We start from the raw sequence: 14,332 nt of genomic DNA on the forward strand, positions 1-14,332 counted from the left end.
AAGACGTTTCAATTGTTTTATGGGTGTTTCAGGGTCGAGGCATTTCTTGAGCGCTTCAAGTATTCAAAGCCGTTTCAAGAGGTTTCAGGAACTTTAAAGGGTATTCTGAGCGGTTTCAGGGGTATTTCAAAAAGATTACGGGGATTTCAAGAGCGTTCCAATAATATAAAGCGTCCCAGAGACACGCTGGAACCCTCTGAATTCTCGTGAGACCCCCTGAAACACCCTTGAGTCCTCTAAGTACCCTCTGAGGCCCAGTGAAACGCCTGGGACTTTCAGGTATCTCCCTGAAACCCCCTAAATACCCCTAAGTCTCCTTACAAATGGTCCTGGGACCTCCTGGTCCTTTAGAAATTCCCGTTGAAATCTCACTACGAAAAAGCCTCTCTCTCTCTCTTCTTGGCGTAACGTCCTCACTGGGACAAAGCCTGCTTCTCAGCTTAGTGTTCTATGAGCACTTCCACAGTTATTAACTGAGAGCTTCCTCTGCCAATGACCATTTTGCATGCGTATATCGTGTGGCAGGCACGAAGATACTCTATTCCCAAGGAAGTCAAGGAAATTTCCTTTACGAAAAGATCCTGGACCGACCGGGAATCGAACCCGTCACCCTCAGCATGGTCATGCTGAATACCCGTGCGTTTACCGCCTCGGCTATATGGGTCCCAACGACGTGTGTAGATTACGAAAAAGCCGCTACGGACTAAAATAAGCAGCGATAGTTTAGAACCACAAGTTTGATGGTATATTTACAGCTGAACAGCTGATCCTTGTCTATACGGCATGCATACAAAACAAAACAAGCAACAAAAGGAGGAGGAAGCACTGCAGAATCCAGTCCAGAGTAGTTCCAGAACTTGAAGTGGTGTTTGTTGTATATCGCCGCCAACACGAAGCCGGATATGGCAATTGTATCGTCGATTCTTGGAAGGCGAGTATCAAACACTCCCAAGTAACCTTTTGATGACCATTTAGACTTGTAGAGTTTTGGAGAACCGTCATAAAACCTAAGCACTTTTAATTTTAGTTTGATGATGGTTCTTCTAAGTACCTCTTCTAGTCTATTTAAATAAAACATATTACATGGGGTATCACAACTGACTGGAATGAAAAAGAACGCTGCGGAGCTTGAACCTAGTGATACGAAGTTGAAGGGATTTGGTGGTCAAATGGCACCGTGGTGAGTCCAAGTGGTTCCAGGTGACATTGCAGGTAGTTGAATTGCCCATCGTCGGCTACAAAACAAGGATTCGCCACTTTGGTATACTCGAGACACTTTAGTATTCATTATAGATAGTAGAGTAAACATAGATCCGCGGACATCGCTGACTAAAATGTTTCAAGCGTGTAAGTAGTAATTTTCAAGAGTGCGATGGTTGAATATGACGTCATGCGCTCCATTGATGTTATCCAAATCGTGACGTCATGCTCGTTTGGATACAGATTTTGACAGTTCGTTTGGATACAACGGATTCATCAACACGGATCTATGTTTACTCTACTATCTATAGTATTCATGAACAGCGGTATCCCGTGGCGACAAAAGAGTTCGGGCTTAGACGAATGAACAATTTGTATGTGATCTCGCAGTAGGCTGTGTCCTCGCATGAAAGTCGATTCAACCGTAGAAAAGATTAAGTGTGATACCGAAGATGAAGTTCAGTGAAGTATTCTATTTTTGTGATAATATACGGCGACTTGAGGTTGTGCCTGTCACCATTTTTTTTTTCGAGCTCCTGTTTTTCGCGATACTGACGGTGATTTTGCTGGTTCTACGCCACCGGATGGTAGTTCGAGTTCAAAGCATTTGCTGTGCGGTGATTAGGTATATCAAGTGTTGTGCTAGGAAAATCTTCTTAAGTTTGTTGCATTATATGTTGTATTATGAAATTAGAGTTGTTGGTTTAAGGATAAGGTTCAAGCAAATCATATAGGCTCAGTGTACCAGTTATGGCTATAGTACCTCAAATTCGCCATAGTTGATTTTCAACCTTTAAAGATACAAATCAACAAGAAAAAAATCGTGAACAACAGATCACGAACACAAAAGATGATTGTAATCATTCAAACTTCACAATTTGCTCAAATTATGGTAGAAATAAATCATTTTCCTTAACTTTTCGGCCTCCTTGCACCCTATTTCGCCATAGTGTACCAGTTATGGCAACTCCCATAAGGAATGCATGTAAATAGTGCGAAGTGGAACCCAAATTAACAAATGTGTCCATAACTGGTACAGGGTTCCTATCATTGGCACACGCCGTAATGAATACTAAAGGTAGTTTTGGCTCCGTTTCTATATTTTTCCTGTAAAGTATTAAAACAAATCAATCATTTGACTTATTGTTTACATTCGTCGATCTTCTTCTTATTTTTGTAGAAATAGTTTTTCTTAGGTGGTGCGATAACTGGTACAGGCACCCTAGTGTAAAGAATTTTATGCAACGTGCTAGAGTCTAGCACGTGTTGAAGATGGGGTTTTTAGTTCTTCATTTGGAGATAAAAGTTTGGCTGATCAAAAGTTGATTCTATTATTGATGAATGGAACTTTCGAATCGATGAATTTGGTGAGTTTATTCTGATTTAGGCTGTGTAGTTGTCTATATCACAATCACAAGTGTTATGTCGATTCATTCTGGGATATTTTCTATATTAGACACTTTCATTATTTGGGGACGGGATCACTCTACTTGCTGTCTCGTTTCAGAGAGCGAATAATGGCGCTTAAGCCTAGGCTTTCGAGCCTGGAAAAAGGGTAAAATTACATTTGTCTCATCCCAGGAAGAAGAAACTCGAAGGAATGACATTTACTTTCTAAGCAAAGTCACTCCCAACGTATTTACTGTACATTTATACTGCATACTGTACTGAGCGGTTGGTACGAGATGTCCCCGCTCTTTAGCTTTATTGTACTCATGACGCTGCACAGTAGGCCTGGTTGCTTTAATTCTTCATAATCTCTGATGTGCTGCAAGCTGATTATCCAACTTCCCATGATACCTGAGAGGGAATGTATATATCTCCACAACTCTTTTAAGTGACTATTCAACTAACCATCCTTTTTCATCCTCAATTGCCACAACCAGGACAGATATCAACAGTTGGCGATACAGCATACAGGGGATAGACAAAATGATCGGGACAGGCAAAATTTTCACTTTTCCAAAAGTGTTAAACTAGCTGTAACTTTTCGAAAAGTACATCAAATATTCTCAAATTTTTACTGTAAGTTCTTCAACTAGTTGTGTATCAGTGGACAAAATTTGGAAAAGATCGGATGATTCTTCACGAAGTTATAAAGATTTTTGAAAAAGGTAAAATCAACCGATAGCCAACTTTGAGCTGTTATATCTCCGGATTCAATGAACCGATTGCAATGAAATTTTGACCATTCATGACTTATATAATGAACTCTGGAAAACATTTAACTTAACTTGAAATTTTTAACAAGCGAAAAAGTTATAGCGATTTTATTTTTTTCACGATTTTTTAGTAATTTGGTCTATTTTTAATATGCATCCCATTACTTTTTCAATTTATTGGCGGCTATGTTGTTACTTTCCTTCAAAACGCATTTATATATAAGTCAATTAGAGGGAAACTAAATGAACTATAATTTGCATCTTGAGTTTTGAAACAATGTTGATGTTTTGGATAATTTGGTGTTTTTTTAGAAAAATAATCTAATCGTTATAACTTTCTTCCGTGTTAAGAATATTAAGTTAAGTCAATGGTTTTTCATAGCTCATTATATAAGTCATAAATGGACAAAATTTCATTGCATTCGGTTCATTGAATCCGGAGATATAACAGCTCAAAGTTGGCTATCGGATAATTTTACCTTTTTCAAAAATCTTTATAACTTCGTGAAGAATTGTCCGATCTTTTCCAAATTTTGTCCACTGATACACAACTAATTGAGGAACTTACAGTAAAAATTTGAAAATATTTGATGCACTTTTCGAAAAGTTACAGCTAATTGAACATTTTTTGAAAAGTGAAAATTTTGCCTGTCCCGATCATTTTGTCTATCCCCTGTATATCTAGAATAATTTCCAATTAAATTTTATGTTTCACAATAAAACATGTTCCTGAGTATCACCTTCTCAACCCAACACTACTCTCTCATCATCACACAGTTAAAAAAAATATGCAAATTGAAAACGATAAAATCAGCTTGCTCCGTTCGCATACTTCTGGTGCTTCTCGCGAAGCATCGGCATTTGTCATCGCCGCCAACTGCGACCACCACTCACAGCCGCGATCAGAACGAAAGAATGCACCTCGACCCCTTGCGAAAACGCACGCCACGCCACACAGCAACCGCTGGCTGCTGCATGTTATGCAATGAAAGCGCGGGTATGCATCGATAAATTTTCGTTTTGGCAAGGCCAACTACACAGAACGCGATCCTCCTCGTCGCGTCTCTCCTCTGCTGACGGAATGGCTTCCTTGGATCTTGGATCTTGAAAGTTTGATGTCACACCACCACAGTACTGGTGCAACAACCAGCCTGCTTGTCTGACTTGGCTGCTGTTAATGCACTGTTTAATGGATTATGCAAATAAATTTCCCTGGGCTCCACCTTATGCTCACCTGCAGCATGGTCATGGAGGTAGAACATCACCACCACCAGTTCAGTGCAGTGGTGTACTCACTTTCCTTGAAAAAATTTCAATTTCATTTAACGAGATTCGTTTCGCATCAGTAACTGTTGCCTGCGCCCGGAATGGACGACTTCAATGCCAGAATGGCGCAACAAGAGTGATAGGGTTGAAAGTTGAATTTTTGCTTCATAAAGTGGTTGGAAGGAAATGAAAAATTGCTGATACACGGGCCCTATTCAGGGTATCTTCAATATTTTCTGCACTGAAACAAACTGATGCGTGAAATTCATAAAATCTCTTATAATATTTTATAACATTCCACTTGGAGAAATTGATGTTTGAATGTCAATCTTAGCAGCCGTTGGGTTTAAAACAACATTTTTTATAAATCTCATTGACCCTTTTCGTCGAGTGTAGCCGATAAAAAGTCGAGTTCGACTAACTGCAGCCGGTAACGCTTAAAATTAAACTTTTACCTACCTCGGAACGCCGGCCGGCCGTGGCCACACACGTTCATCAATATTGCTCTTCGGCACGCGAAAGAAAACTCGTCGTCTCCGGTTCTTCTTCGTTTATGAATGAAACGACGAGTGTTGCTCATTTTCCGCTGTTTTACGCGAATAAAACCCAATCTTCTTCGGCTAAAAGGATACAATTGGCACCGCTCGCTCGCGGAAGTGGATCACCGTAAAGGTCTGATCCGGCGTGGCAACGTCCAGCAGGTGATGGGGGGCCTGCCGTTGCTCCTCTTTGGTCGCTTTCGCCGTCACAATGTCCAGATCGCGGTAAACCTGTCGGAGAGAGGGAGAGAAGAACGAAGAATTATTATAATGCGCTTCCAAGAAGCGAACGATTAAGCCCGAATCATTCCGGATCGTTAAATAATCATTGTTTTCGGTTCAGTGTCGCGCTCGCGCGCATCAAAGTAGGCTTCGTCGACGAAATTCGGTAAAGGGTGAAGCAGATGATGATGGTGGCTGGTGACGGACGAGAGTTGAGTTGAACGCCTCAATAATGACGATCTACACCGTGTCCGACTGGCTGCCCAGCACAGCCTACTGTGATCTAGAATGCCATGAGAATCGATAATCGCGTCATAGTGTGATCGGCGTCGAATGGCAGGTTGATTTTTAGGGCTATTTGATTAGGAATTCATGGCCTGCCGAGATCGTGCACTGTGAAGAATACTGTGTGCCGCGTGCGAACATCGTTAGCTAGTCAATCCACATCACCACTGGCCGTATCTAATTTCTCTTTATTCATCTAAATTAATTAATCTATAAATTAGGTGCGGGTTTTTGGAGACGGTGCAGCTTTTGACTACACCTGGGAAAACCCATAACGAGATAAGTATGAGGAATTTAGTATACGATTTGGACACGGTTGCGGTGTCCGATTCCTCATATTTAGAAGAATTCAGTCCAACTGTGAAGAAGATCTATCGGACGATAGGTAGAATATGACATACGAATAATCGAGCTTAACAGTCGAAGTCTACTTATAACTCTTTAGAATAACTCTTTAGAAGTCTAGATATAACTGTATCTCCTATTACTATCATTTGCTTCGTGTACTATTCAGTGGAAGGCGTCCAAAGGTATTGGAAAACTTTCCACCCATATATTTGCACCCATCATACAAGCAGAAGTGCGTCTGACAATGACGCCGCTTGCTTAGATGATGGCTCTCTCTATGCTACTAATGGATGCCTCGAACGAATGACCTATCAATCATATGATGGTAGCAATGGAAATGAGATGGTTATCATCGCATCGCGTCTGCCTACTTTGATGCGTTCGATTCTCGTCGTTCGCAACATGACGCACTCGTGGGATGACTTTGTTAAAACTGATTTCTAGAGAACCATCCGAAGAAGATTAGATATTTCTCACACATCTCGCACAGGTGGAAAGCTCCTCCATCCATTATTGCGTAATCAGTGACCTTAATTTGATCGTTTTGCACTGGGCGATTATCGACCCATACCTATCAATTTCGACGTTTAATTCATAATTTCCTTCCGTTTACCACCAACGCAACAGAGTTGTAATTTTCAAACTAGGTTACAATTGTGTTGCTGTGCTCGCGGTCGGTGATCGAGCGGAAAGTGCACTTTAATAACCCATTATCAACGAGAAAATATGGAAACCAAGTTGAGGAGGGGAAACATTTGTCCACTGAAAGTATCTAGGTACCATGGGAATGATAAAGAGTCGACCCGCATTTTGATAAACCGCAAGGTTCACACGAACACCGCGAACGGCGACAGCCACAGAGAGCGGTAAGTCACATTTTCCACAACGTTCGTTCTGATGACATTTCCGAGAGATATCATTCATCAACCCACCGCAGTAGGCGCGGGAAATTGAAAATTAAAATCCTATTAATCGTACCGCCTCGCCTTCTATGATTCCGTGTGGGTTGGATAGTGGACGCGTCCACACTAGCTTGCCTAGCAGTAGGCCATGCCAGGTATCATAAACGGGCGGTTCTCACGGCTCACGGCTCTCGCTATTTATGAATATTAGTTTCGATTACGATGATGGGACCTCCTGGAACTTTTCGCTTTGTCGAAATTTATGTGATTCTTATAACTTTATGAGGAGATTCACACTTTTTGGCTTGAACAAGATATGGGGATTTTTATGGTTATTGAAATTTTAATTTGAGATGAGGATTCCTTTGATCGGTTTCCGGGAAGATCGCATTCACGAAGTCTATAAATAGCGACTTTTTAAAAGTCAGTGATGAGGTTGATCAAAGCCTACACTTTATAAAAAAAATCGATTTTCTTTATGGATAAAACTCACTTTTGTCGGAAAATAGTTTTTTTTTTGTTTTAATTTAGCATTAGCTTTAAGCAAGTCAGACAAATTCTTAGGTGGTTCAGTCCCAGAACGCTGTTATGAGAATTGTCTCCTTCCCGTCGTAATCACTGACTCTAAGTATAGATAGACGCAATTCTCCAACGGTCGAGAGCTGTTCTGGCCACGTTCTTGCAAAAGCTGAGGGATGGGAAAGGAAGATTAGTTGCACACTTAACAAAGGTATGTAGATTGTAGACTCTACGTCCTCTCAAGTCTAGATGTCACGGGAATCTGAGTGCTGTTAGTGTAAGAGTTAAGTCTAAAGGATACATTTGATCAACGTACGAACACCAAAACAATATACAGGAGCAAACTCACCAAATATTACGAATTCCATTACTCTCGAGACGAAACTGTTGACTTCCATTTGCATCTCCTGGACATCTGGAGGCAATATCACCAAACATTATGCAGAAATCCCGCGAAAATGAAGACGAGTTCCGGCAAAATCGCGAATCATCCTGCTCAACACTACGCGATCCGCTGAATCGTCAGGTAAGATAAATATGTTGAACACCGAAAACCACACTTGCAAACACTTTTCGCGGTAATATTTGCGGAAGGCATAGGACAGCACCAGCAGCCGTTTCTCAATTCGGTTGGCCATATTCAAAACAACGCGAGGCGAAGAAATCACGTGACAGTTTTGAAAACGCAGCCGCTCGCGCGCACAGCTTGCTACGGTCTGATCGTTCTTGCAGCTTCTATCCTGATCTGTATTCAAAGCAAGAAATGGAGATCTCCTAACTTCATAACATTGAACCCTTCCACGGTACTCAGACTCCGTGTGGCCAATCATGACAATATCATTGACGTAGATCAGCAGATACATTTTGGACTTCTTAATTTGCCTCACGTACAGGCATGGATCAGCTGTTGAACTTCGAAGTCCCATCTTCCTGAAAATGCCATCAATCTTGTGGTTCAAAACTCTCGCTGCTTATTTCGGTCCATAGATGCTTTTTCGTAGTCGAAACACGTCATTGGGAATGCTGCTCTTGAAGCCTAGAGATTGCTTCTTGAAGATTTCCTCCTGTAGCTCCTGTAGGTACACTGTTTTGATGTCCATATGACGCACCAGCATCCGGTCTCTGCATGCGAGTGTTAAAACAGATCGAAAAGTTGCTTGCTTCACGTCCGGAGCAAATACTAGGCCATAATCCGTCTCGAACTTTTGAGTAAATCCTCGGGTCACTAGTCTGGATTTGTAAATTGCCACTTAACCAGTCCCATCCTGCTTCCGCTTGTAGACCCATTTGCATCCTATTACCTTACGACCTGAAAGTAGTTCGGTGATCTCCCAGGTTCGGTTTTCACGGTGAGACGCCATCTCTTCGTGCATTCTTCGAATGTTCTCCGCTTTGCTTGATGAACGGTCAGTCTGATGGTTTCCGCAAACCTCTCCGGATGCTTTCCAATGGTCAACCTTGCCGCTCGACGGACTGTCACAATTCCGTTGGATTCATCACCTATACTTGATGCTCAACTTCTGGTACATCTCTTGATGCACAGCCTCTCTAGTTTCAACATCATCTTCGGCCTCGTAACGTTGCAAAGAATCATCAAGTTGACCAGGATGAACAACGTCCTCCTGTTTAGCAGCAATCTCAACCGTCAATTGTACCGGAATTTCCTTAACGCTTTCATCCATCAGGGGTCCTTCCGTAGATCCATCCGGAATCTTCCTAACTTGGTCCTCAATCTTCAGGAATCCGACATCTCGACAAATGTTAATTTCTCCGGTCTTGGAGTTCAAAAATCGGTATATCTTGCTTTCCGCTGTGTATCCAACAAATGTAAGCTTGACCGCTGTCGATTCATACGCACCACGACCGATTTCCTGCCGAAACATACTTCGAATGGTGTAACGTCAGTCGCCTTCGTTGCCGCCGTATTGACAGCCTACGCCGAAAACTTCCTTGGTACTTCGGCGTTCAACAGCATACAAAGTTCCATCTCATTCAGGCTTCGATTATTTCTTTCGACCACGCTGTTCTGCTGTGACGCATAGCCGACCGTATACTCCACCTTCTTCAGTTTACAATTGCTGGATTCCTCGTAAACTCGCCTCCTCTGACCTATTGAATGACTTTCGGCTTCTTTCCAAATTGGTTTACTGTAGAACATGCATACTCACGAACGTCTTCAACTTCCAATTTCTCCTTCAAAACATACACCATGGTATAGCGGCTGTGCTCTGCTATCATGGTTAAGTATTATCTGCATCCGCCTGGAGTTTTCATCATCGAGCCGCTTACAACACTATGAACGACGTCCAGGATCTCCTTTGTAGTCTTCACAGCTATCAATGGAAACGCCAGTCGTGGCATCTTTCTCTCAATGCAACATACACACACACACACACACACACACACACACACACACACACACACACACACACACACACACACACACACACACACACACACACGTCATCTGTATTCCACAATTCTTAAATTGCATCCCGGACGCCAAGTGCTTCCGTTCGTACTCACCTAGGACATCTGGATCTCTGTGGCCGGTCGCACAGTACTATCCAAACGCAGGAATGTTCGTGGAGCGTTGACGATGCGGGATTTCGCACCGGTATCCACAATCCTGGATTTCGATACATTACCTTGGCTTCGGACCATGAACGTAAGCCTTGTTTCTTTATTTTCACGTACTGCCTTTGTTTTTTCCTTGCTTAGCTTCTTCTTGAACCATTCGTTGGTATTTTGCTCCGACAAGTATGCTCGACAATCCTTCTTCCTGTGGCCTTGCATACCACAGAAAAAGCAGGTTACTGATTCCTGCTACTTACCTCTCTGGCTCCGATCTTCAAAACTTGTTCGTTCAGTTCTTCCTTCTGTTTGGACTGCTTCTTTGCTTCGTCAACGAGCTTCATCTTCACCATTTCAAGCGTGAGTTCTTCATTGCGAGCTTCTAAGACCGTCGTCAAAGAGTTGAACGAGTCTGGTAATCTTCACGGAAATTTCAGACATTTTTTCACCTGGAATCCGAAGTTCTCCAGTCTTGCGTAGTTCTTCATAATCTCCGTAAGACACGCTTCCACGGTTTCTCCTATGAGGTAGTTCTGATTTGTGATCTGCTTCAAGGGAGTCACCTTTTGTTCTAGCGTGGCTTTATTGTGATGCTCCTTCCTATGTCGATTTCGCTGTCGTTTTGTCTTGAATGATGCAGCACTGGCTTTCCTCCAAAGTTAGCTGTATTGTAGCCAGTGCCTTCTCGTCTCGATTCATCTAAACTTCGGTTATCGAATTCGGTGATATCCCTGGTTCGACAAACTTCCATAGTTCCTACCGTTTCAGCAGCACTTGAACCGCAAGCAACCGCGACTGGTAGTTGGAACTATTGAGCTGCGGGATTTTTCCCCACTCCGTGACTGCTTCGCTTCTTGATTCTCACTTCCAATAAATCGCTCCGAATAGAATCAAATTCGCCTAGTCGTTCTTCCCTGAGCCCACAACCTGACAGAGTTATGCAGCTAGCGCGAATAGAAACACGTCTTATCTCGAAGGATTAACAACTGGGAATGAAAACTTTATTGATTCATCATATAGTCAGGTCTTTTTTTACGCGGTTTACATTTACGCGGCCGCGTAAATGAAACCTCCATACAAAAAAAAAATCATCGTCTTTTTTTCATGATTCGTCGAGAAATGGTGAGATTTTTTTACGCGGTTTTTCGAATTTTAGACTGATTTTTGTACGCGGTACGTATCCCCCGCGTAAAAAAAAACCTGATTGTAATAAGGTTACTATGAACACCTCGCTACGCCTATGTTGCTATGATGGCACGTTATTGACCACGTTGCTTCTCACAGTTTCAGGAGTTCTTCAAAGATTGCTCCAGAAGTTCCTTCGGTGATCTATGCAGGAGTTTGCTCAGGGGTCTCCCTAATAGCTCCAGGAGGATTTAGGGATGCCTCGATGTGTTCATTAGGAATTCCTTCAGAAGTTCCCTAAGCTATTTCAACGGGAGTGCGTTCAGGTATCCTTCCAGAAGTCCCTTTAAATATTCTTTCAGGAGGTTCATAAATGCTACCTGAAGATCCGTCAAGAATCCCGTTAGAAGTTTCTTCAGGAATTCTTGCAGGAGGTCTTTAGAAATTAGCCTAGGAGTTCCTTCTGGAGTACCATTAGAAATTTTTACAGCAGTTCTTTCCAGGAGTTCCATCAGAGATTCCTCCAGGAGTTTCAGGGATTCTTGCAGATGTTTCTTCAGAGATTCCTGCTGAATTTCTTCAGAGATTCCTACAGAAGTTCCTTCAGAGAATCTTATACGAAGATTTAAGGATACCACCAGGAGAACTCAGGGATTACCCCAGAAGTTTATTCAACGATTCCTATATAAGAGTTCCTTCCAAGATTTTTTCAGGATATCCTTAAGGGATTGTTCGAGTTCCTTTAGGAATTCTCTCAGAAGTTCTTCCAAGGATCGCTCCTGGGGTTTTTTCAGATTGTAGATTTAGATTGAAGTTTTTTTTTTCAGGAAGACTCATGGATGCTTTCAGGAATTCCTACAGGAGTTTCTTCAATAATTCCCTTAGGATTATAATCAGTCATATCTCCAGGATATTCTTGAGGGTCCTTTCATGGAGTTTCCACAAGAATTTCTCAAGGATTTCCTTCTGGAATTCTTTAGAGAATACCTCCTGCAAATCTTTCCCTCTACCCGGAAAGATCCGCTGAAAATCCTTCCAGGATTACGCCTGGAAATGCTGTGGATATTCCTACCGGAATTCCTTAGAGAATTCCTCGGAAATCCCTGCAGAGATATCTTCTGTAATTTCTTCGGGGATTCCCCCGTAGGCTTCCCTCAGGGGTTCCCCTGGACTTCCTTCGAGGATTCCTCCTGGCTTTCCTAGAATTCTTTGGGGGATTCCTCTTGGAATTCCTCCGGAGATTCTTCCTAGATTTTCTTTCTGTGTTTCCTTCTAGACTTCCTTCGAGGATTCCTCCTTAAATTCTTTCGGGGATTCCTTCTAATACTCCGTCAAATTTCTTTGGTGGTTCCTCTTAGAATTCCTTCGGAGATTGCACCTGGATTCGTCATGGAATTCCTCCAGGGATTTCTCCTGCACTTCATTTAGGGATTTCTCCTGGATTTCCTTCGGGGATTTCTCCTAGAAATCATTGTGGAATGTCTTCTGGAATTCCTTTGGGTATTCCTTTTGGAATTCTTTCCTCCTAGACATTCTTTATGGATTCTTCCTGAAATTCTTTCGGGGCTTTCTCCTGATCTTCTAACGTGGATTTCTCCTGCATTTTCTTTGATGATTTCTCTTAAAATTTCTTCGGAGATTCTTCCTGGATTTGTTTCAGTTATTCCTAATGGAATTCCTTCAGGAGTCCTTCTGGAACTCATTTGGGATTTCCTTCTGGAATTGCTATGGAGATTTTTCCTGGATTTCCTATGGGAATTCCTCTTGAAAATCCTTCGAGTATTCCGCTTGGAAACCCTTCGGAGATTCCTCCCAGAATTCCTTCAGGGATTCCCCCTTGGATTCCTGCAGGGATTTCTCCGTTCATTTCTTCGGGGATCTCTCTCCAGGAATTCCTTCGGGAATTCTTCCAGGAATCCCGTCGGATATTCCTGCTGGACCTCCTTCAGGGATTCCTCCTGGACTTCCTTCGTGGATTCCTCCTGGAATCTCTTTAAGGATTCCTCCTTAATTTTTTTTGGGATTTCTTCTAGAGTTCCTTCAGGGATTTCTCCTGAAATTTCTTAGGGGATTCCTCCTGAAATTTTTACGGGAATTCCTCCTAGAATTTTTATTTATTTATTTATTTATTTACTTCGTCTTTAACAAATGTTGTACAGACTGAATAACTTAACCTAATATTACATACATTATCGTATAAACGAATAAGTAAAAAAAATGTCGCAATAGGTCTAATCACGCAGTGATGCACCCGAACAGAAATAAAAAAGGTATTCAATCTAACGTTATAGTTTATGTCATCAATAATCATGCAAAAGCTCAGACTACAAATAGAGCGTAATGACAACTTCTTCGCTTTGCCAATGATAAAATTATGGTCAAATTTTGGTCACGCCGATTCACGCCGCCGCTGCCGGTCAAAAATGGCCCTCACGCCGCCGCCGAGCAAAATATAGTCGGCGCACAGGTCTACTGGGTACTGCAATCAGTGGCAAGCACAGAGAACCAGCTGATCAGGATTACCCGGTGAGTTCCGTCATTATTGTTCCCTTTTCCGTGGATTCAGTTTTCCTAATTATATTGGTTTGGTCTGTTAGCATAGGTGGTTATTTGCATCTAGTTATTAATATGAGTGTATGTCTACTTTTGAAATATTTTTTCATAAGATTTGTTTAGTTCGCCGACAAAGATTTTTAATTAATTTTGTAAATATTACTCATGATATTACTGCTCCCAATTGCATTCAAGAGAAATTGTATAGGAATTCTAGGTTGAATCTTTTAAGGAATATCTGCAAAAGTTCCAAGATGAATCCCTGGAAAACTACAGAAAAAAAAAACGATGAAACTTTGGAAGGTATCACTGGATCAATTTTCAGGATACCTAGAAGAACCACTGAAGAATATTTGAGATATTTCGCGAAGAACTGAAGGATTTTTTGGAGATATTTCAGTAGGAATACTTAGAGAAATTACGGAATTCCTGAATTAGCTCCTGAGTGTAGAATTAGCATTTAAGTTAAAATACACAAAAATAAAAACTAAAAAAAAAATCTGAATTAGCTCCAGAAGAAATCCTTCGAAGAACTACATAAGTGAAGAAAAAACCGAAGAAACTTTGGATGGGACCACTGGGGAAACACCAGGTGGAATCCCTGAAAAGCAAATAGTGGGCTTCGAAGCAGCTTCAG

General features: G+C 41.8%; 1 protein-coding gene across 1 annotated transcript in view; it reads right to left on the reverse strand.

Moving 5' to 3' along the window:
* The window catches only part of LOC109397824 (tRNA dimethylallyltransferase), a 523,805-nt gene that overhangs the window by 490,247 nt on the left and 19,226 nt on the right, over positions 1-14,332 (reverse strand). Inside the window, exon 2 of the mRNA XM_062843108.1 lies at positions 5,261-5,398. Within this exon, the coding sequence (XP_062699092.1) occupies positions 5,261-5,398 (138 nt within the window). The remainder of the gene's footprint in view (positions 1-5,260; positions 5,399-14,332) is intronic.

Source organism: Aedes albopictus, chromosome 1 (genome assembly GCF_035046485.1).
Source record: "Aedes albopictus strain Foshan chromosome 1, AalbF5, whole genome shotgun sequence".
Lineage (NCBI taxonomy): Eukaryota > Metazoa > Arthropoda > Insecta > Diptera > Culicidae > Aedes > Aedes albopictus.